General features: G+C 35.1%; 4 protein-coding genes across 4 annotated transcripts; 2 read left to right on the forward strand and 2 right to left on the reverse strand.

Annotated features, from left to right (window-relative positions):
- The first annotated feature begins 6,492 nt into the window (after window positions 1-6,492).
- On the forward strand, window positions 6,493-9,222 carry LOC133682745 (glyceraldehyde-3-phosphate dehydrogenase A, chloroplastic). The gene is made up of 5 exons (XM_062106251.1): window positions 6,493-6,779; window positions 6,879-6,995; window positions 7,566-7,873; window positions 8,018-8,262; window positions 8,634-9,222. The coding sequence occupies exons 1-5, from the start codon at window positions 6,738-6,740 to the stop codon at window positions 9,134-9,136; spliced, it is 1,215 nt and encodes a 404-aa protein (XP_061962235.1). The 5' UTR covers window positions 6,493-6,737; the 3' UTR covers window positions 9,137-9,222.
- A 777-nt stretch (window positions 9,223-9,999) lies between these two features.
- On the forward strand, window positions 10,000-11,812 carry LOC133682744 (tyrosine--tRNA ligase, chloroplastic/mitochondrial). Its single transcript, XM_062106250.1, has one exon. The coding sequence runs from the start codon at window positions 10,089-10,091 to the stop codon at window positions 11,595-11,597; it is 1,509 nt and encodes a 502-aa protein (XP_061962234.1). The 5' UTR covers window positions 10,000-10,088; the 3' UTR covers window positions 11,598-11,812.
- Window positions 11,813-13,562: 1,750 nt separating this feature from the next.
- On the reverse strand, window positions 13,563-15,168 carry LOC133682747 (probable xyloglucan endotransglucosylase/hydrolase protein 5). Its single transcript, XM_062106252.1, has 4 exons — window positions 14,923-15,168; window positions 14,702-14,802; window positions 14,380-14,573; window positions 13,563-14,282 (listed from the first exon to the last, which is right to left on the reverse strand). Exons 1-4 carry the CDS (start codon window positions 15,107-15,109, stop codon window positions 13,883-13,885), a joined length of 882 nt encoding a protein of 293 aa, XP_061962236.1. The 5' UTR covers window positions 15,110-15,168; the 3' UTR covers window positions 13,563-13,882.
- A 2,668-nt stretch (window positions 15,169-17,836) lies between these two features.
- LOC133681737 (OVARIAN TUMOR DOMAIN-containing deubiquitinating enzyme 12) lies at window positions 17,837-22,922 on the reverse strand. The gene is made up of 10 exons (XM_062104857.1): window positions 22,729-22,922; window positions 22,284-22,516; window positions 22,020-22,093; window positions 21,513-21,567; window positions 21,348-21,422; window positions 20,149-20,222; window positions 19,971-20,019; window positions 18,798-18,882; window positions 18,236-18,292; window positions 17,837-18,120 (listed from the first exon to the last, which is right to left on the reverse strand). Exons 2-10 carry the CDS (start codon window positions 22,446-22,448, stop codon window positions 18,074-18,076), a joined length of 681 nt encoding a protein of 226 aa, XP_061960841.1. The 5' UTR covers window positions 22,449-22,516; window positions 22,729-22,922; the 3' UTR covers window positions 17,837-18,073.
- Window positions 22,923-23,334: the final 412 nt, after the last annotated feature.

The raw sequence follows: 23,334 nt of genomic DNA on the forward strand, positions 1-23,334 counted from the left end.
CTGTATTTATATGCAACAAGCTGTATCATATCAGGTGGGGTCAACACCAGAATAATGCTGCTGGTTTAATAGCCTTCCCTTTTGTATATTAATATTATATGTCTTTCCATTGCTGTTGTTCCAACGCAAAAGCACTAAGAGGTAGCTTTCTCTGAAAGCAAAACACATGCACCTTCGCCCCTTCTTTGAATGTTCACAGATGCTTTACTCTCCTGCCATTCCTCTAAACATTCCACGTTACGGTGTAGTGCTTAAGACACTGCTGTAGCTGATGTTGCCGCACAGCTAATTGAGATCTCACACAGCTCAGCTTGGCAGCCATTTTCCCGTCTTTCATGTATAAAAGACAGGGACTAATTTAGGACGTGGCATCTGGGAGGACAAGATTGGATAACTTTGAATTCGAGGGGGCATTTTGTAGAACTTATTTAAAATCATATGCAACCTCAGGAGGGATTTCGAAAAATCTTCAAAACTTTGGGAGGCCAAGGCCACACCAGACCCCAAAATCGTCCCTCGTCATGGAGATGATCAGCATGGGAGGGAGTCTTAATGCCAAGAAAACTTTACTCAAGTGATGCTGGTTGTTTGCATGATTGTTGTCGTTTACATACTATTTAAGTTGCCTGTTTTTTATATTATTGATATGAATTTGCTAGCATTTTGACTATAATAGGAATGCATTCAACATGTTTCATTTCTTTAATATAAACAATATAGTTATTACAAATATTAATATTGCATACATTAAATTAGATATTACAAATACTTTTACACTTACTAAGGTAGCTTTTATATTGTGATTCTAAATCTAAACCCTACATAATTTATCTTTTAATTTCATCACATAATCTATTATTCGATGAACATCATTAGTATCATTAATACCTCCTTCCCTTCTCGCAGTTAACTCAATTTCATTTATAGATTTGCACAAGTCAATAAATGTATTTTCACATAATTTATCACTGCATCTATAAGATAGCTTGTTTTTGCTAACTTTTATTTTTTATATTTTGATTGCAACTTTCCCTCACATTTCAGGCGTTTTCTATTCTTGATTTTTAGTGCATCCAAGTTGTACCAACTTTGTATGTTATTAACATTTAATGAAGATAATGTCATATTTGTAATAACTTTGTATTGTGGTTGTGTTGATTCTGGAAATTTTATGAAAATAGAATAGGAATAGTTGATAAGTTATTTATAAATGACTTGAAAATTGGTTGGGCTGCTTTATTTGAAAAGGAAATGTGAAATTTTTTTAGATTTGACATGTTTATTTGATAGATTTTTGGTGAAAATAGAGGAGGATATGTTGGGAAAGATGATGAATTTTTTTGCTTGGTATTGCATGCTTGAATGTAGTTGGAAATTATTACTAAATATTATAATTTATGGTATTTTTATAATTACTTCAAAACTATCAGTGATTTTTTTTTCAAACAGAGTCAATAACTTTTTTTTTAAAAAAAATAACTCAACCTCTCTAATGGTATTTTAGTTATTTTTAACTTTCAGGGATTATTTAATTTTTATCACAAATATAATAACACTCTTATAAATAAATATATATTTTTATTGATTTTTTTTCCTGCACCAATTTCTAAGGATATGAAATGTTACCCGTCATTATATATATATGTCATTATATATATATATATATATATATATATATATATATATATATAAGGCATTTTTATAATTTATTGCTTGATCTAAACTTTATAGTTTAGAAGGAATTAAATCCTTAAGGTTTATTGATTAATTTTATTTATATATTTTTTTGTATGTACATGCTCAATAAAAACTTAATTGTGTTTTGATTATTAATAATTTAAAGATCATCATGACCTTTATGGTTTATACAACCGCTTATATACACTCTTTAAAACAATAATTGTTTTTAGAATTACCTCGCTAATTAATCCTTGCTTATTTAGACTTATTATCTTCAAGTTTTTTAGAAAACCCACAATCTGTTTTATTGGGAGGTAATTGCCATCTTTTGATGGACTGAATTCTAAAAATAATCAACTCCTTAAAATAAAAGAGATATTTATATTGATAAAAAACTCAATAATATATATATATATATATATAAAAACAATGCTCTAAGGATTGGTTCAAACGGGGAATATATATATTCAAGTTTTGTTATTGACTTTTTGAGGAGATAATATCTTAAATTTATTAGCTCATGTTTGAAAGTATAATATCAGTTATTTTTTAATTTGTTTTTTTACTTGAAAATTTATTAAAATATATATTTTTTATTTAAAAAAAATTATTTTTGATATAAGACATAAAAACAACCCATAAAAATAATAAAAAAAAAATCTTAATAAAAAAATTAAAAATTTTAAAAATACCATTTAAAACACCTTCTAAAGTTCTCTCTGGATACCTTTGAGCATGAAAAAGATTTAACTTATCTACATATATAAAAAAAGGCATATGTGCTATTTTAGACCTATCTTGATTGATATGCTCTCCTTGCTTGCATGGATTGTGTAAAATTTGACTGAAAAATATTGTTACCGCCAAGAAAAAAAAATAAAGAAGAAAAAAATAGAATTGAAGAAGAACATCAATGTGATTCTCTCGGCCAGTTACGCTCTCTGCTTGATTCGCTTGCCTTTAGCTTTATTTCTTAATCATGGAAGTCATATATATAATCAATCACGAACCTTTAGCAGCGAGGAGGGGGAGGGGGCAAAAAGATTTCAGAGAACGAGGACCGTACACGTGGAATTATTGACCTAAAATATGAAGCTAAAAGACCAAGGAACCGATGCAGTCCAAGTTGGTTTTCCAGATAACTGCTGCGACTGTCGAAGAAGTGAATAAATTAATAAAAAGACTGGGAGACCAAGATGATTCCATGTATTTATAGGGCATTGAACATGGCTCTGCTGCTTGTAGCTTTGAATCACATCAATTGTTTCTAGGTCTAACCAGAGCTGGTGAAAGGGGCAATTGGCCACCATGAAAATTCGACGTGTCTCTCCTCTTCTTTCTTCAAAATTCGGTGGAGTTCTAAATCCTCGCCTCGCCTGTTGCATGAATTGAGATTTTGAACCCCCCCAAAAAATAAAAATCAGCAGACGGGAAAATGTCAACTGTGATTTCTATCACGGGGGGCCATTCCATCAAGAATATAATCATTGATAGATTCATCCATGGAATTATCATGCCAGACAAAAAAATTCTACTGGTGATAATCTCATCGGTAAATTCACCGGGTTAACTAGTGAGAGTTGCCAACAATTACAAGATGAACTTATTCTCGTATGAACGCTTAGATGATCGGTGATTGCTGGCTCGATCCCGATTGTGGGGTCCTAACGATTGAGACTACACAACATACTCGTATATCCTCAATCGTAATGTTGGAGATACTGGAAATCCAATTTTATCGGGTCCACCGGTAAATCTAGTCTCTAACTACAAATCTGGATCGAGTATTAGAAGGATCAAATAAGCATTCCCATATCTCTTATGTAATCGAGTGTTATATGTTTCTTGGAAAAAAGTCATCAAATATAAAAAAAATAACTAAAAATATGTGAGTTTCAACAAAAAACTCTATCGGTCTTGGATCGCGCTCAAGCACTGTAGCCTGTAAAACAATGATATTATTGGTTAAATATTTTCATATAATACAACAATTTTAAAAATAATTATCATATAAAATAAAATCTTACCATTCGTTTTGCATGTGAAATAAATATAATGGATCCGCTGATGTGTGTGGTCATGGAAACATAAATCTTCCTAGTTCGGTTCTCTAAACTAAATGATGATCGTTTAATTTTTTTATCCAATTTATTCCTCATTCTTTTTATTTTTTTTCTTATCCTTTTCTCAATTTATTTTATTTTTCAATATCACCCCTCATTATTTTATTTAATTCATGTCTTATACCATATTTGGTCTTTATTATTTTGATTATTGTTTGTTTTGGTTTTTACATTTGAATGATTGAGAATTTTGCTTCGTGATTTTTTCATGTTTGCCATCTAAGGGGTAATTCTGGTCTCATCACCTAGATTATGAGTTTTGAAAATTAGCCCAATTTGATTTCAATCTTTTATTTTAGTTTTTTTAAAATTGATCTTTTTTCAATTTCATCCTTTGACATTAGGTTATTAAGTCTTGAGTTTCGTGATTTTTTTCGCTCTTCTTTTTGTAGGGTTATCCTCATTTCATGTCCCGGGTCACAGGTTATTGGAGTTAACATGGGTTGACACGAGTTTTTTTTTGATGTTTTTTCTAATTGATTTTTTTCAGTTTCACCTTTTATCATTTAGTCTACTTGAGAGCTTTATTTTGTATAGGATTATGCCGGTCTCATGATCGGACATCGAATTTAGCATGCTGAATCGAGTCAGGTGTTTTTGTCCTTTTTTAAAACTATTTTTGTTTATTGAATTTGTCCTTTAACGTTTAATTTGCTAGTAATTAAGTTTCGAGTTTTTTTTCTCTCTTTATGAGTTTATCTCGTTCTTATTCAATCTTTGCTTTGTTATCAAATAAGATCGTTAAGATCTTTTAAAAATATTTAAAGGGTATATTTTTATAATATTAACAAATATTTATTTTTCTCGATTAGTTCATTGATGTTTTATTTTATTTGTTTTTTCTTGATCATATTATTAAAATAATCGATTATTGTTGTCGTTCATGGAGTTTAGGTAATACTAGAGTCTCAGGTGGTATGTAATGAGCCGAGTTAATTTTTTTAATATAAAAAAATATTCATTAATAATAGTGTTTTTAAATAAACAAGAAAAATCTAAAATCTGAGTTGTTGATTCTAACATGTTATAGACAGATGACATTAAAAGAGAGAAAAAGTAAGATTAGAGGAGGAAGTTTACATTTAACACCCTACTTAATTTCTACCTTTTAGCTAGATTATAGAATATTTTGATTATTATTTTATTTTATTTTATTTTATTTTATTTTATTCCTGTCCTGAGTCCATCTAGAGTTACAAAGGATAATGAACTATACAGTGAAAGTAGCCTTTTTCTTATTATTTTATAATTGAGAGGATTAAAGTAAGATAGAACTTTCATTTGCTTCCCTGGTAAAACTTATAGATACCTACACATTTGACCATGCTTCTGTGCGTTCATCTTCTCTATTAAGTTTCAAGATTTCAATCATTCTCCACTTTAGTTATGTTGAAAATAAGACTTTTATTTTTGATTTACCTGTTTGGAAGTATGGTTGCGATTGTTTTTTAAAATATTTTTTATTTAAAAAAATATCAAAAAAATATTTTTTATTTTTTAAAAATCATTTTTGATATCAATACATCAAAATGATCTAAAAATATAAAAAAATATTAATTTGAAGCAAAGAAAAAAATAAAAAAATTTTAAATTTTTTCAAAAACGTTTTTGAAATACAAAAAAAAAATAAATAAGACTGCTTCTCCTATTATTATTATTATTATTTTATTTATATATAAATTCAATATTTAATCCATGGCTTCTCTATCATTATTGTCATCATTGTTTTAATCATTTTACTTCTATCATGTAATATATAACACAACTTGTTTTTTTATAAAATATTTTTCCCAATACAAACAAATAATAAAAAAACAAATTCAATAATAAGAAATATTGTTTACAAAACAAACAAGCTGCTAAATATTAATTTATGTTTCTTGTATGAATATTAAAAATGCGAAAAGGTTTTAGAGCTTCAAGGCTTCTTTTTATATTTAGAGAGTATTTGAGAGTGTGGTAGTAATTATAATTTAAAGTGATTTTTGCTTGAAAATATATTAAAATAATATATATTTTTAATTTTTTTTTAACACAGGGCACATGAAAAAAATTTAAAAAAATATATAAAAAATTTAAATAAAAAAATTTAAAATTTTTTTAAAATATAATTTTAAGCGTTCTCCAACACTAAAAACATTATTTCTTTGTTAGTGGTGGCGGCGGCAGCCGGGTACTACCATTTAAGGGTTGTTTGTTTCTGCGTTTCAAAAGCGCTTTTGATAAAATTTAAAATTTTTTTATTTTTTTATTAACTTTAAATTAATATATTTTTAGTATTTTCAAATCATTTTGATGTGCTGATGTTAAAAATAATTTTTAAAAAATAAAAAAACATCATTAACATATATTTTGGCGCAAAAAACTATTTGAAAAGCAACCGCAACCACACTACCAAACAAATCCTTAGTTAAAGCATCATCCATTTCAATCCATCCAGTTCACTCATCAAGAGCCAATACGGCCTCTATATAAAACTCTTTCCCCATAATGAACATTCTATTGCAAGCACCAATACGGCCTCGTTTTGGTAGCCTAAAATCAAGCGAGAAAAGAGTTGCAGGCTGTTTTATGACAAGATTGAAGGATGCAAGAACTAGTTTGGCCCACTAACAAGAAATCAAAGGTTGAGGCCCAAAGATTGGAAACCACTTGGAGCCAGATGCTGCAGAGGCTCTCTACTACGCACAGTACTCATGCAAGTTTTGGAAAATGGAATGGTAGAGATTTGGAGACACCAACACCAAGCAGAACCACAGCCATACATTCAATGAGAGGCTATCCATAATCTAATCCTCTCTTATTTTTTTCTCGCCTGTCATCTCCCAAGCCACCATCCTCTACTTCTAGTGCTGCTAAACCAACACTAGAACTACTGCTATTTGAAAGAAAATTCCTGCTTTTGTCAGCCTGTTTTATTTCCATAATACCATTATGGCCTCGGCTACCTTCTCTGTAGCCAAACCATCTCTTCAGGTTCATTGCTAGAAACTCTTATGCTTCTTGCACGCTAAGCTTTGTTAACCTTTTCTTATGCTTGGTGTGTTTACTGAATGTTACTTTGGTTTGATACAGGCTAGCGGAAAGGGATTCACTGATTTCTCAGGTCTCCGCAGCTCATCAGCTTTCCTTCCCTTTACAAAGAAAACATCAGATGACTTTGTTTCAGCCGTTTCTCTCCAGACCTCTGCTGTAAGTTCAGTTACATTATTTTCCCATTTGTAGTAATAGCAGACTTAGAGTATAAACATTATGCATCAATCATCAACCGAGCATTACAGTTTAATTACAACAGTTGATTCGTACTGTAGGGTATAGTAACAAACATGAATTGTCAGAGGAGAAACACGTCTAGCTGCATTGAAAGCTGGTTGTGCTGGGTATATATATATACGATCCCTTCTGACAAAATAGAGGAAGAATGGTAGTAAGACTGAGAAGGGTTGAACATTAAGAAAGAAAAAGCAGAAATGTTATTTCAATTTAAAGCAGAGGATAATAGCTAAGCTTCTTGGATCTTGTTGATTCAATAGTCAACGCAAACTGAATTTGTTATGCTATGGTCTAGCCAATTCAGATGAATTAATTAGTATTTTAATCTTCATCCAAAATGTACTTAGTATACATCTAGCAGTTTTATTGTTTGTCCACAGTGAAATATATATATTGCATGGTGTTCTAAATGTGATAGGAAATAAACATATGCTAGACATGTAAGTTAACTTTTGTTCATTGATTTTCTTTTTTCGGATGTGACTGAAGTTGGGAAGCAGCAGTGGAGGATACAGAAAAAGTGCTGCAGAGGCAAAGCTAAAAGTGGCCATAAATGGGTTTGGCAGGATCGGCAGAAACTTCTTGAGGTGCTGGCATGGGCGCAAGGATTCACCTCTTGACGTCATTGCCATCAATGACACTGGAGGTGTTAAGCAGGCCTCACACCTTCTCAAGTATGACTCCACCCTTGGCATCTTCGAAGCTGATGTTAAGCCTGTTGGTGATAATGGTATCTCTGTTGATGGCAAGGTCATCAAGGTCGTTTCTAGCCGCAACCCTCTTGACCTCCCCTGGAAGTAAGAGTCTCTTTCTCTTTTATTGTCTAGTCTGATAAAGACTTCATTACACATAATGTTCATATGTTTGATATTTCATCATACGAACCAGGTGTGCTAATGTTGGATTGACCAATTCGTTTAATATGTTGTTTGATGTTACAGGGACTTGGAGGTCGATCTGGTGATAGAAGGTACCGGGGTTTTCGTCGACAGGGAAGGTGCAGGGAAGCACATCACAGCAGGGGCCAAGAAGGTGCTCATCACAGCCCCTGGAAAGGGTGATATACCAACCTACGTTGTTGGAGTCAATGCTGACGCCTACAGCTCTGATGAACCTATCATCAGCAATGCTTCTTGCACCACTAACTGCCTTGCTCCCTTTGTCAAGGTTCTTGACCAGAAGTTTGGTAATTAAAACTATCGAAACTTTCCCCTTTCCTCACGAATCTGTCTCCTTGCCACCTTTTCCTGTCAATCGAAAGGCTCTAGCCTTCCATGCTTTTTAGGAGCTGCGAACTTTAAATCCTGAGCTTTTGAGCAAAGACAATTTTGAGATGGAGCTTGTTCGAGTGGGAAATATATAATGACTGAAGAGAGGGACAGTCACAGACACAGCAAACCTTCAAACAAATTTGAAGCAGAAATTAAAAGAAAGATGATCATATAAGAAACAAAATGTTGGGATATTTCTAGCAATTAATTGGATGAAAATGCCCTAGTTAATTAGGAAGCATGACATGAAAATAGATTATTAACATGGATATTGAACTTGTGGCAGGCATCATCAAGGGCACCATGACCACCACTCACTCATACACCGGTGATCAGAGACTACTTGATGCAAGTCACCGTGATCTCAGACGTGCAAGAGCTGCAGCTCTTAATATTGTTCCAACCTCAACCGGCGCAGCAAAGGCAGTGGCCCTCGTCCTTCCTACCCTCAAGGGCAAACTCAATGGAATTGCCCTCCGAGTTCCAACCCCAAATGTCTCGGTGGTCGACCTCGTTGTCCAGGTCTCCAAGAAGACCTTCGCAGAAGAGGTGAATGCAGCTTTCAGAGAGAGCGCTGAGAAGGAGCTCAACGGTATCCTATCAGTTTGTGACGAACCACTTGTTTCAGTGGACTTCAGGTGCAGCGATGTGTCGTCAACAGTAGATTCATCACTAACAATGGTGATGGGAGATGACATGGTTAAGGTGATTGCTTGGTATGATAATGAGTGGGGTTACTCTCAAAGGGTTGTGGATTTGGCTGACATTGTTGCCAATAACTGGAAGTAGATGTCTCTCTACTCCTGCAATGTAATTTCTGATTTTTGTGGAACGATTTTCTTCAACTTCTATGAAAATTTGCCATTGCACCGCAAGCACACCAATTTTCAAGCCCTTCAATGATATTCTAGAGCTATATTTAATTGCATCCGATGTGTTCTTCCTGGTTTTAGTGATGAAAATATTATAGAAAGATGGATTGGAGACATAAATTTTCTCATGGATGTACTGAATGAGATTAAATATATATGAAGATAAATTGAACATAATCCCTATGATATAAGGATATTGTAGAGTAATTCCACCTGAATAATATAAGCTATTATTTATTTTTCTTATAGAAATTAAAATATAGATACTGTTCGACATAAAATATTAAATGGAATAACACTTTATAATAAAACTTATTTATTATTGCACCAACTCGTTGTTTAAATAATATAGCTTCTAGTAAACCTTTTACTCCCTCCCCAACAAAGAAGTTTTCTAAAGAAATTTTGTAGCTTTTATTTTATGGCTTTTAAATGATTTGTAAAACGAATTTTAAGATTTTACCATACATTTTTTTCTATTTAAAAAAAAAATCTAAAAACACATTTGTTTTTTTTTCAAAAATATTTCTTTTTTAAAAAAATATTTTATCTTTTTTTATTTTAAATTATTTTTTTATATTTTTAGATCGTTTTAATGTTAAAAATAAATTTTAAAAATAAAAAAATATTATTTTAATATATTTTTAAATAAAAAATATTTTAAAAAATAATTCTTTGAGAGGAAAAAATCAATACCCAAACGGGCTTTAAGCAGGGTGGGTTTTGAACCTGAAATGTGGATTTAGGTGTAAAGCTTAGGCCTATTGCCTTGCTTTACCCGAAATCCAAAAATCATAGATAGCTGACAAACACGCTGAAGCTGGAGCCCAGACGATAGAAAGCGAGGCGAAGGCTAACCTCCCAGAACCATGGCAGCTGCTGCTGCTGCAAGGACCTTGCTTTACTCCTCTCACAGCAAGCTCTTCTTCTTTCCTTTTTCAAATTGCAGCAAAAAACTACACAGACCCATAATCAATAAGAATCCTATCTTCGTCCCTCTAAGGTGCTTGCAATCAGCCCAGCAAAATGCCTCCACAACCCGTGACCCAATGCGCAGCCGTTCCAGCGTGGTCGATATCCTTGAAGAAAGGGGCTTGCTTGAATCCATCACCAGTGACAATCTCAGGTCTATCTCTACTACAAGCACTCTCAAGGCTTACTGTGGTTTTGACCCAACTGCAGAGAGCTTGCACTTAGGTAACCTTCTGGGCATAATTGTTCTCTCCTGGTTCCAAAGGTGCGGCCATAAAGCTGTCGCCTTGATTGGCGGCGCCACCGCCAGAATTGGAGACCCATCTGGGAAAAGCCTGGAAAGGCCAGAGCTTGATGCTGATACTTTAGAGAATAACACACAAGGGATTACCAATGTTATTACAAGAATCTTGAATATGAATAGCAGCAGTAATGTTAATGGTGATGGCAATCATTTGAATTCAAGTTCTTTCTTTTTGGTTATGAATAATTATGATTGGTGGAAAGAGGTTAGGTTGCTTGATTTTTTGAAACAAGTAGGGAGATTTGCAAGGGTGGGGACTATGATGGGCAAAGAAAGTGTAAAGAAGAGGCTTGAATCAGAGCAAGGAATGAGCTATACTGAATTCACTTACCAGCTTTTGCAGGGTTATGATTTCTTATATCTTTATCAAAATGAGGGTGTTAATGTTCAGATTGGAGGGAGCGATCAGTGGGGCAATATAACTGCTGGTACTGAACTTATTAGAAAGATTCTTCAGCCAGAAGGGGATGTGGCTTTTGGCTTGACATTCCCTCTTCTATTGAAGAGTGATGGCACTAAATTTGGGAAATCAGAGGATGGTGCCATTTGGCTTTCACCGTCCTTGTTATCTCCTTACAAGTTCTACCAGTATTTTTTTTCGGTCCCGGATGCTGATGTTATTAGGTTTTTAAAGATACTTACTTTCTTGGACATAGAGGAGATTGATGAGTTGGAGAAGGAAATGAATAGACCTGGCTATACCCCCAACACTGCTCAGCGGAGGCTGGCTGAACAGGTCACTCTTTTTGTTCATGGTGAGGATGGACTTAATGAGGCTCTCAAGGCAACTGAGGCTTTGAGACCTGGAGCTGAGACCAAGTTGGATTGGAAGACCTTTGAGGGCATTGCTGAAGATGTGCCTTCCTGTTCTTTGGCCTCTGACCAGGTTCTCAATATCTCTCTTATCGATCTTTCTGTTTCTTCCGGTCTGCTTGATAGTAAATCAGCTGCCCGCCGTCTGTTGAAGCAAGGAGGGCTTTACTTGAACAACAGCAGAGTTGATAGCGAAACTAAGAGAATTGAACCTCAAGACGTTGTGGATGGAAAAGTTCTCCTTTTATCTGCTGGCAAGAAGAACAAAGTCATTGTACGAATAACTTGACTACTCTTGTTGTTGCATAGTTGATTGTTTGCTTTAAATTGCTATTCCATCTTTTGAGTTTCTCTGCAGCCTTCCCAAGCAATGAATTTCATGGGATAGAAGACACTAAGGATATTTAAAAACAATATTTCAAAAATTCTGCACTTATTTATCACGTGTTGAACTATGATCTTGATCAAGTTAGATGTATAACCTAAAATCAGTTTTCTCTGCTACACAGTTCCTGTCACCCACTTGTTTTCTCTTATTCATAACTCTTAAGCTTGTAATTGCAGACAGTAAGAAAATTACTTTATTGTTATTCGTGTGTTTTTGGGTTTAGATTAGATGCTAGAGATGTCACTGGTTGATTGGTGCATATTTTTTGTGGATAGATAAGATATTAGAAAGCCTATTTCATGGGCGTTGGAAGATTACAAGAATGGAAGTGACATTTCTGTACACATTTTACCTTTCTGGCTTTCCATAATTTTCAAGAGAAAAAGAACGGTCACCATCCTCTGCTGAGTTGGTTTCTGGCAGTGTGCATTAGTTATATTCCCCTTTCTGGTGCTTGATGTCAATTGAGTGATGGGAATAGGATGAGTTGAGGATGGAAAGAGGTGGTAGTATCACAGCACCCTTGGCTTCTCCAGATGTACCTGCAGTAGGATGTTTAAAAGGACAATAACCATGAGAATGAGCTGTCCTAAATTAGAGCAGTGTCGACGATTGATTGGTCTATATCCCACATTGTTATTTTGTTCCAATTTCATGTTTTTAGGTTTTATCCGGGCACTTTCTGATCCAGTAAGCTAGTTGAAATTTCATTGTCTGCATTTCACATGGAATTTTTCTTCTTTTTGAACAAATTGCACAGGGATGTCGAGACTTTGGTAGAAACTGAACCTTTTCTTACAAAGACACTTAATGAGCCTAAACTTCAACGTTTATCTTGATAAAAACCAAACTCCCTTTCCCATATTCAGCTCAGCCTTTTCTTGGAGTTCGTGATTGCCAGGAACGAGAAATTCCTTGCTTGCAGACCGCATGGATAGACCCAGATTGCTATAAAATATTGGGCTGACAATGGAAGTGGATCACATGCTTGTGTGTGCCTTCTCATTTTTCACGGTACCCCATAATCAATGTTATTTAGTCCCTAGATTCTGGTTATTTATAGAATTTCCCTGCAAATGATTCTTAGATCTGGTTGTCTGTTGCAACTCCACTCCCAATAATCTCGACTTTCTCGATTGTGATCAATTTCCTGTCTATACAGAATATGCCTTCCTCCTTGTATCTCAATTTATATGAATGATCACGCTATTCTAATCGGATTTCGTGGCTCTTTTTATATTGCTTACAGCATTTTTACGTCAGTTAAAAACAGTAGTCAGCCCAACCCATGTTTTCGCTTTAAGGATTGGTTAAATAATTGTTGGTTGGTTTTTATGGCTCTCTTCCGTTGCTTTAGTACCTGAGAAACGCTCTTCTTTGACAGTCTTCATTTGTTTAATTACTGCTAATATTTGCCTGATAATCAGATGCGTAATCCATTGATACGATCATCTTTTTCATGCTTTTCCATGGTGGTGGGCGGCTCAGGCCCCACCTGCTCCTGTGACAGCCATGAATCTTGGACTCGGCCGTTGGGACTGACCTTGAAATTTGTAGATTGTTGTCTTGAATGCGTCGCCCTATAGCACATGCACATGCAGAGTTGCCGAAGGATTAGAGTTGCCGAAGGATTATATTATGTTTCCTAAACTAGGGGACTGTCCTCCATGTTAATGACTAGAAAAAGGTGAAACGATAGGATCCATAAATTAAATATTATTAAAACATAGGGTTCCATATATTAACAAATCAAGGTCATAAAAGCGGTGATGGAGATCTATCATGTCATTTTCATACCCTTAACAGCACTTGGTAGGTACAGATACTGATGTATTTAGCTACAGTTTGTGTGGCAAGATTTAAGGATGTAGGAAACTGATAATTGAATCACCAGAAAGCAAAGCTTAAGCATGTGATAGGTGAAGCCATCATATTCCACAAGATTCACTGCCTCACCCACCAGAGAAGAAGAAATTATTACCCATTATTCCCTATGCTTATTAAACCGAAGTGACCCGTCCAGCCGAAACATGATGATACCAGCAAATGGATTAATAAAAATAGCAGAACCTGTTCTAATAATTTGAATGAAGGAAACTAACTAACAGCATCATCCCTTCTTTACTGTCCAAATATATGGCTGCAGTGCTACTGACGGCAAGTAAAAGGCTTTTAGCTAAAGAAGTTTAAATGTCATGGTCACGCTTGCATTCTGGAGGGAGAGAAGGAAAGCGAACACGATCCGTGCAATAGTTGTAGATGGTGTATTTTTTGCGAACCCACCCGAGTTTCCTGTATTGAGCGGCATCAAGATCTCGGAACTCCTTCTGATCCCACCACCGCTTACCTTGTGTCTCACAGAACTTGGCATTTACCGACGCCTCACAACCGTCAATGTGGAAGCCCTTGTAGGAGGCTATGAAGGGAGCCTTGGCCCAGTCAGTCTTCTCCAAGCCACCCCGCGTCGCCCAGTCATCTGCATTCCAAAGGCTTGAGTATATCTTCATAGGTTGGTTGAATGGGAACTTCAATCCTAAATCTTTGCTGTTCTTGAACACTCTGATCGGCACGTCATCTACAAAGAATCTGCAGATAAAAGAGGGAAGGTATCCCTTGGTAGGGTCAGACCAGAGTTCTTAGGAACAGATCAATAGAGGGCAGAACCAGTAGGAATGGAACTTACACGATCTGGTACATGTTCCAAAGTACAGAGTAGGCGTGGTATCCCTTGGTAGGATCAAACCAAAGATAAATTCTCTGCTCTTTGTCTCCTTTCCCTCCAGTATACACATTTGTTTGTAAGATGTAGGGCTGTCCTGTTCTGTTTCCCAAGAACTCAAAGTCTATCTCATCATGCTCATTGGTTTGAGAAGATAACTACACACAACAAAAAAAATTCAAAACTTTCAAACAGAAATCCAATTACCTAAACAGGGAACAGACAAGGAACAAGCTTCCTCTATTTCAGATTCACAAAATGACTTGTAAAAGGAAGCAGTACATACATAGAATGCAGTCACAGTTCCGGCAGAATCCCCTGGAACCATCTTTATGTGCATGCTAAAGTGACCAAACAGGTAAGAGCCTTTAGATTGAAATCCAGTCCCTTTTGTGTGTACATGCGCATATACACATGAGAGTTAATACATAGAAGATAAATACTTAATTACAGAAAAAATGGGTGCAATCTACCATGAAAAAGAAAAAGAAATCACTTGCATTGCACCTGTGAATTTGTCCAGTTTGAGCTGAATCTCAGAACCTCCATTGATGTATTTGATGTGATCGAAAGCCCAAGTAGGCACATAGTTGCGGCCGAACGGTACATCCACAACCTTGTTTGGTGAAGCACCCTTGGTTACGGTAGCTAAAAGCAGGAAACTTAAGCATACAGTCCACAGAAAAGAAGCCATCGCTAGCAGGGGAGACAAGAAGCCTCAGTGCATTTTCCAACAGATTGGTTCCTGTTGCACATATTTATAGTCAAGTCTTGAGGCACCCCCGGGAGAGGTGAAGGGTAGTTTAATACTATTATAACCTTGGAAAAATAAATAAACAAAAAAGAAAATCAAACAAACAACGATGGTCGATATTTCGGCCTCCAACAGCGTGAGAGTGTTATCTTTTGACGTAGAAAATAGTTGAGCCTGCCCTGGTAATCTCATCATTTGCCAATAATGAAAGGAATCCAACGTGGTGAGAACTTGATAACCGATGAAAAAAGATTTTATCATTATATTTTTATATATATATTTTTAAAAAATACTGAATTAAAAAAATATAGAATATAATTTTTCTGAATTCTCATAGGTGTTGGGTTGACATGCGCTTGCATCAAACACGCCCCAATCAAGATGCGCTACGTCTAGTTCAAACATAATATCTGAATTAACGCCATCAAATTTTATTGATTTTTATATAAAATCTTAGATGAATTATTTTTTAACAAATATGTTTAATAAAATAAGTTTATACTCCACTAACATCATTAAGTGTATTGAGCCTATCATGATCTACCATGTTTTTATTTTTTTGTTGAATAAAATAAGTGGAATACAACTCATAATATAACTCATTTGCTGAATAACATAAGTGGAATACAGCTCACAATATAACTCAAAATATCATGAAGATAAAATTAAACTTCAGCCTTTTCTCTCCGTAAAAAGAAAAGACTCATGAGTTATAAATATACTATGAATCATTTAAAATAAAGATTCATAATCTTCATTCTCTATTTCATATATATTTTTAAAATATCTCTCTTTAGAATATTATTTTATTTTTTCTCTAAAAAAAATACTTATTTAAATATTTAAAAGTCCATATATATATCCAATAAAATCTTTTACATGTAAATACTAATCATAAGTCACATTAATCTACAACACCAAGTACGAGCTATCCACCACATTGATTAAAAAAAATTAATTAAAATCAATTAATTAATTAATTATCCAACTCAACAAAACCGTATTTCTAAGTTATTTGATCCTTGAGACATCTAAGTTACTTCACATCATCAATTTTCAAAACAACATTGCCGGTTACCATAAAATTGGAGGAAAAGCAGCTGAGATGTGAAGCAAGTACGCGTAAATTTTGGACAACAAAGTTAATGAATTCACATTACTAGGATCTGATTGGAAACGAAAGCCCAAATTCTGTCGATGAATGAACATGTCTTGGCCACACGTGGTGGTGTAGCTGTAAGCTCTATCTTTTGTTTGCAGAGAGAGGTCCATGGATAGCTGGGCACGTATACAAGTAGCAGCCACCAGAACAGCCAGGCCGGTGGTTGCCTTGCCCTGCCTTGCCTTCCACTGTCTGGTTCCCTGAATTCGGTTGGCCTTCTCATGTGCGCGAGACAAGTTTTCTACGTCGCCTTTGCAAAGTTCCAAAGACAAACGACTTTTTTTTTTTTGCCCTTTTTAGAAATATTTGTTTAGAGGGACAAGTTTCTCAATGATAACAAATAAGAAATTTTTTAATTAAAAGTGGAGGGACTAAAGTGAAAGTATAGATTTTTTACAGAGCAGGCGGGCAAGATAAAAGACCAGTTCCATTACTCTCTTAGAAATCTGTATCCTGTTATCCTTTAATCTTTAGCATAAACTAATGTGGTCGGAATGCTCAATCAATCCACCGAGAGAGGAAATCAAGGAATGAATAATTAATGACAATAGATGGATCAGAGCACGTGAGCTGGTTGTGTGAATTGCTTTTATCAATGAGATAACATTGAAGGGACACACACTGACACTATGTAATATAATATAACAAGTGAATTATAATATATTGTTTTCGTGCTTGAAAATATATTAAAATAAATTTTATTTTAATATCAGTATATCAAAATAATCTAAAAACACAAAAAAATAATTAAATTTTTTTAAAAAAATACAGTTAAACCATGTCAGGCAACACCAAAGAGGCACCAGGCTGTTAATTAGTGAATAATCTACTTATGGCTAATCTGGGGGCACATCACCAGCAGCTGGTTTTTCTGTTCCTTCCGGGAGATGGATACCAGCAAAACATGGAAGCAACCAAATGCTAATCAATGTTGTTAATGGGAGCTTATGGAATTTAAGAATGGATTCCAATTAATCTTTCTATAATAAATAAATAATCTTATAGGAGGACTAAGAAGAACGTGTTTTGCCTAGGATCTGACCTGTGTGCATGCTTACTGCTCGCTAACCTGATCGTCTCTGCAAATAGAAGCTGGATTCCAGCGATCCGCATGGTTTGGTATATTTAAAATGCTAGAAACAAGACGCAACTCCCAAATCCCAAAACAGATACAGCCTGAGCAATATAAGTGGATCTTGCACCAAAGCAAATTAAAAACAAATAAAACTCCCCTTCCTCATCTTGCTATCCATTCTAGCTCTTAAGTCTTTAATTCCTGCTTGTTCTAGGTTTGTTTCCGATAACCCTTCATTAGAATTTAGATATATTGCTATTTATTTTATAACATCCAGTGATCCACTACAAATTAACAAGAGCATGTAAATAATATTCCTGTTAAAAGAAAAAGAAAAAGCAAGCAAGCATAATTGACAGCTTAAACCAGAACTTCTATTTGAGACGAGCTGAGACGATAAGGAATGGAAAAGGACACTATAACGAGTCGATAATAAAATATTAGCCCTATCCCAATGCATCAATAGTTAGAAAATGTCATACATAGCATGTCCTCTTAAAACCCAAAACAAAATCAATAACTTTACAAGAGAGAAACAATTTATTTCCTATAAGAAAGATATGAAATAATGAAGATGTAACACAACATGTAACAAAACTATGTGCAGTAGAAAAATCTTTATAAATGGTCCCAATTGCTATACCAAAATCAACAGTCTCGGCTTCATCTAGAACAACCAGTGTTTCTTCTTTGGCTTCCGTGGAACAGGAGCATCTGATATTGGAACCAGGCATCTTAGTACAAAACCACATTGGTCCTTTTCATTTACGACCACAAAACCATTAGAATATCACACCTAAGAGAATTAAGTTTTATTTTTTAAACTAACCTCGGATTTCATACAATGAGTTGTAGTGTACCTCGGACCAGAAACTCAACCACAACTCTGCATCATGAAGAATTAAAAGTAAACGAGGATGGTAAAAGTACCAAGTTCATCAAGGCATTTATAACATCTTTAGTAAAAATACAATGTTTAAAGATAAATGCTTTCCCAAATTCAAAATTTAGAGCTATAAGGCCTCTTCATATCTTTGCTACTTCGTATCCAACAACATTGATAAATTAGCCAGAAGTGCACATTGGAATCACATACATGGGCCAAGGTCCTGTAATTTATTTATTTTTTTACATTCAAATACATGGGCTACTAAATTTTTTTTTCAGAGCTGATAGGCTTTTATTGCCTGCTCTTGAGTCGCAGGAAGCAAAAAAATTATTAAATCCTGCAGAAGTCAGTTGGATTGAATCATAAAGGTTTTAACTTGAATACAAACTCAATTCTCAAAAATTCTGACTTTCAGAGAGAATTAATTCTCTGTCAAAGTAATGCGAGTGGAATGTTCAACAATATCAGAGGTCTTACAACAGCCTACAGAGGCAGTTCTTACCTCGTTTTGGTGGCTGGTATTGTGGCATAATTTCAATGAAACAGGTATCTCTAAAAGATGTCAAAAGGCATATCTTAGCAGCAAACTGCATATAAAAAACCAGAAATATAATAAAAAGCGCTGCTGAATTATGCCAAATGGTACAACTTTAGCAGCATATCATAAAGTGAAGCTCACAGGGAAATTGGGACATTTAACTTGACAAAATTTCAGAAGACATTTGCACCATTCTTAAGCATTGGAGTGCATGTGTTTATTAAAATAAATATTTACCAATCCATTCCATCAAAATAACATTTTTTTCTTCCTTGTTCCAGGCTTAAAGAATTGCAGTACGACAATTTCTACTGTTCCACCAGATATTTAACCAAATGTTTCCCTTGGACATCCAATGGCTAATTTCTCCAGGTGCATATTTCATGATCCATTACTAATTTCTAATTATATTCTATTTAGTGTAAGACTGTGATCCCATGCTACATAAAACAACACAACAAGATATTTGTTTCAGATTTGACTATGGAAGCCCTGAAACAATCTCAACATCAACATCTTGTATAAAATCAATCCTATGGTGAAACAAGCACAAAGTCAGTCCTAGACAGCACAAGAGAATCAAAGTGAGGGAGAAGTCTCTATGCTATTATTATTAATTAAGCTGTCATAAAACACCCAAATCTTAAATCCCGCCCACCAATATTTCAAGTGCAGGTTTGATAAGCGGATTTAAATTACATTAAATTAGAAGGGAGGAAATGCTATTGTTTGCAGTATTACCTCCGCTATACTGTCATATTCCATCAACCCTTTACCCAATAATAGATAACCATATGATTACTAAAGTACTTCATGAATGAGAATCTGAATAACTGTATTCCAGAAGCCACAAAATTGTTGCAATTAAAGGGTAGCTTATCAACCTTCAGTCCGATCGACTACATTTACCTCTTGATATAGGTAAAATCAAGGAGAAAGAAAAGCAGCAACTCCAAAGGAGAAAATGCAACTGAGACCAACATGATTGAATACAGTCTCCATGTTTCTCATCACAATAATTTCAAGTAAAGAATGTTACAACAATGGTCTAGTCCTCTAACACCCCAATGATGCATCATAATTACGAAATTAGTGAACTGAAGGAACTCATAACAGTTTGAAAAAAAGATACTTGACCTTATCAGCAGCTGCTTGTAAGGTAACATGGTCCCCCCATTCACCAGACCTGCATTAGGCAGTTAATTACAAGAAGAAAACTGAAATCACTAACAATAAAACTAAAACACAAAGTAGATGCAACCACAAAGTACAGGTCAATTGCAACAAAAAGTAAATGATTCTTAAGTAAGCATACTTTGCCATTTTCTTGCAATAACGTTTGTACTTCATCGGGACATGGCCTTCGTATAACGATCGGTGCTCTTTCAGCTAAAACAGGAAAATGAACCAAAAGAAAAGGTAAAATAACATTAGTGTTCACTGTTGATTCTTTTGCCTTGACAGATGGCTAACCTCTTTTGCTATTGCTAGACTAAAATTTGTTGAGTCAAACATATAGAACTTTCTATGTCAGACCATGCTTTTGTACTCGATTGCAGATCTTGAAACTAGACATGAGTGTGAAATATTTTTGCTATGATGAAGAGCTATCTTAGTTATGAGATTCTTCTTCAAAATGCTTGAGATTTATAGAAAATCACAGCTTGAAATGGCAGTTGGGTTAGGATCTTCAAAATTGTACAAGGAGAAAGTGGTCCTGGTCTAATGAGAGGCACATGATGTTGATTGTAGCAGCAGTAAGAAACTAGAGGCATGCAAGACATAGAGATGACTGAAGGTGCTGCATTGTGGGTGTTTGTCCTGTCAGCGAGAAGGTGACTGACTTGACAATCAGATGTTTGGAGATTACAAGCAGTTTGATATGCTGAGGTAATGCGGTGCAGTGCTAGTCTGGTTGAGTGCCAAAGACGATAAGGTAGAGATGGTATCATGCCTGCACAGAACCTGCCAGACGGAATCCTAAAGTAGTTAAAATGGCAAACTACCACTTACTTTTGAAGGAAGGTGGTGGTGGTAATTGTGCAACTTAGAGGCTGGTTGGTCATTGCAACTCAAGCGTGCTGCTAACACATGAGAAACAACACATTGCACAATATGGGGAAGAGTCCAAGAGATGAGGTGGCAGTAATGGTGGTAACATCAGAACTACTGGCATGGATCTAAAGCTGGAATTTAGCAGCACCAGCAGCAAGGCCAGAGGAAAGGGATGTGACATGTGTCCATAATGAAGCCAACATGATGTCCTTAATGGCCATTTCATCCTCCCCTCAAAGTCCTGTTCTTAGACTACGAAGTTTACATCCCATCAAACATTTATTTATCATTCCTTTACTGTATTGCAACAAGAGGTTGGTTCGGTTCTTCACTTAGCAAAAGCACTAAGATCACATGAAAAGGTTTGAAATTAGAAGCCCCAATTCAATTTAATTCTGATTTTATTGAACCAAATCCACCTTTCAGAGAAATCTATTAGGCACTTCAAAGAACCCCCACCTGTTTTACAACATCCTTTCGAACATGCTTGTGATGCTCAGGTGACTTGAACATCTGCTCTGAAAGTGCACGGAACTGCAATAAATCAAGAAGGGAGAAATCAATACTATTTCATCAGGCCAAGAGCGAGAAAACACTTCCACGTGACTTCTAAAGTCAACATACCTGACAATTTCCATCCCCGGAAACCTTCACTTCACATAAACCATAAACATTTAGCCTGAAAGAAAAACATAAAAAACACGTTATCTCTGAGCATCTGCATAATAACAAACTCTAGCATTAACCCAATGAGACCCCAAACTAAATAGTGCTGTTTTAAAGGAAAATTCTATTTGATATCCTGAACAGTCTCCAGTGTAAAATACTAAAGGCTTGAAGCTAGTCGATGAGATTTACCAATTATTTTACCCGAGCTGAACTCTCAGATCATAAACTGGCAGTTTCTCTAAGCCTACCAACACCCCCCCCCCTCCTTCCCTCTCAATACTATATTTAAAAGCTGTGCTTTCCTTCCAAATGAGAATCAATAACTTCTCATTAAACCTAGAAGTAAGAATTCAAACATTTCCATGCAAGTGTATGAGTGCTGTCATTTATCCTAATCATGAACCAAAAGAAAACGACATTTTATCTGCCTTTTGGCGATTGGTTACCAAATGCAGGACATACCTTTGAAGAAGCCTTTGATGATCCAAACTGGCGTCGCTCAGGTTGGGAATGTAGGAATTTATCCGCGGAACATGCTGAACATTTAATTAAAATCTTATCAAAGCCGAGAAACAGATAGATCATGCAAAATCATAAACAACTCACGGACATTTTCTAACTCTACGAGTATTGCACAAACTCTTCTTGAAAAAAATAGATAGAGAATCATTAATTAAATAGATAAAAAAAGGCATTTATGAATTAATGGAAAAGTGGGTAAGTTACAGGAACAGGTGCAAGGTTTGAAAGGCGTTTAGCGACTCCTCCATCTAGGTTGGCATACTCCTCGGTTAACACAAGAGCAATCATCCGATCATCCTCATTATCATGCTGACTGCTCAAGGAAGTTGAGCTGGAAGATTCACCCACGCTCCATGTCCCATTTCTCATGCTGAAATGGCGCAAACACTAACCGTTCCTTCTTCACCTACCTTATGGTACAAGGACACCTGAACTGCCTGGTAGAAAATCATTAACATTTAACAGATTAGAAAAAATAAAGAGGCAGTATATCTGATGAGAGAAATTTGTTTGATTTACAAGACATGTTGATGTTCAATTATAATATATATATATATATATATATATATATATATAAAGAAGAAATTGATAATGGGAGAAAGAGTTGGAGTTGTGGAAGAAGAAGAAGAAGAAGAAGAAGAGAAGTTACCTGTATGTGTTGGTGAAATGATCTGGTGCTGGAAATGAAGGGAAGAGATTAGAATTATGTGCAGACTTTCAAGCATTGACTCATTAAACTTTTTTGGCTGGATGATATCGTACGGTTGTTGTTGGTTGATGATGTTATTCGCGAGGGAGTTGAAACCTGAAACACCAAAACAAACAATATATCGTTTATTTTCGGGTATTCGTTTCCGGTTATTTTTAAAGTGTTATTTTTTAGAAATGTAATTTTAAACTGTCCAATAGGCTTTTTAGTTTATTAACAGGGAATTGAGTTCTTTATGATCTATGTTACATAAAGGATTATTAAAATTTAATTATTAATTTTTGTTGTCATAATTAATTATATAAGGTTAGCAAGCAACTGCTGGTAAGATAAATCTTCCACGTAACGCGTCTGCCCGAACTGATGATTTTTATATAATTTATCTTGTATTGGAGTGCGTGGACCCGCGCGCAACTGTTCTTCTTTTGGGTTACGCGGTGGCCCATTGAGTTACGCTGCTAGCACTGGATCAACCCTTTTGGCAGCTGTGAATTATTGATTTTGCATTTTAAAAATATTTAATTTTTTATTTTAAATTAATATTTT

The sequence above is a fragment of the Populus nigra genome, chromosome 2 (assembly GCF_951802175.1).
Source record: "Populus nigra chromosome 2, ddPopNigr1.1, whole genome shotgun sequence".
Taxonomy (NCBI): Eukaryota; Viridiplantae; Streptophyta; class Magnoliopsida; order Malpighiales; family Salicaceae; genus Populus; species Populus nigra.

Excerpts from the sequence above, each read along its gene's own strand:
- LOC133682745 (XM_062106251.1), top strand. The coding sequence starts at position 6,738 with ATGGCCTCGGCTACCTTCTCTGTAGCCAAACCATCTCTTCAG. Across the intron at positions 6,780-6,878 it reads TAGCCAAACCATCTCTTCAG|GCTAGCGGAAAGGGATTCAC; the intron begins GTTCATTGCTAG and ends GGTTTGATACAG. Across the intron at positions 6,996-7,565 it reads TTTCTCTCCAGACCTCTGCT|TTGGGAAGCAGCAGTGGAGG; the intron begins GTAAGTTCAGTT and ends ATGTGACTGAAG.
- LOC133682744 (XM_062106250.1), top strand. The coding sequence starts at position 10,089 with ATGGCAGCTGCTGCTGCTGCAAGGACCTTGCTTTACTCCTCTCACAGC.
- LOC133682747 (XM_062106252.1), bottom strand. The coding sequence starts at position 15,109 with ATGGCTTCTTTTCTGTGGACTGTATGCTTAAGTTTCCTGCTTTTAGCT. Across the intron at positions 14,803-14,922 it reads CAAACTGGACAAATTCACAG|GGACTGGATTTCAATCTAAA; the intron begins GTGCAATGCAAG and ends TACACACAAAAG. Across the intron at positions 14,574-14,701 it reads GAACTGTGACTGCATTCTAT|TTATCTTCTCAAACCAATGA; the intron begins GTATGTACTGCT and ends TGTTGTGTGTAG.
- LOC133681737 (XM_062104857.1), bottom strand. The coding sequence starts at position 22,448 with ATGAGAAATGGGACATGGAGCGTGGGTGAATCTTCCAGCTCAACTTCC. Across the intron at positions 20,223-21,347 it reads GAAAGGATGTTGTAAAACAG|CTGAAAGAGCACCGATCGTT; the intron begins GTGGGGGTTCTT and ends TTCCTGTTTTAG. Across the intron at positions 18,883-19,970 it reads TACAAGCAGCTGCTGATAAG|TTTGCTGCTAAGATATGCCT; the intron begins GTCAAGTATCTT and ends TTTTATATGCAG.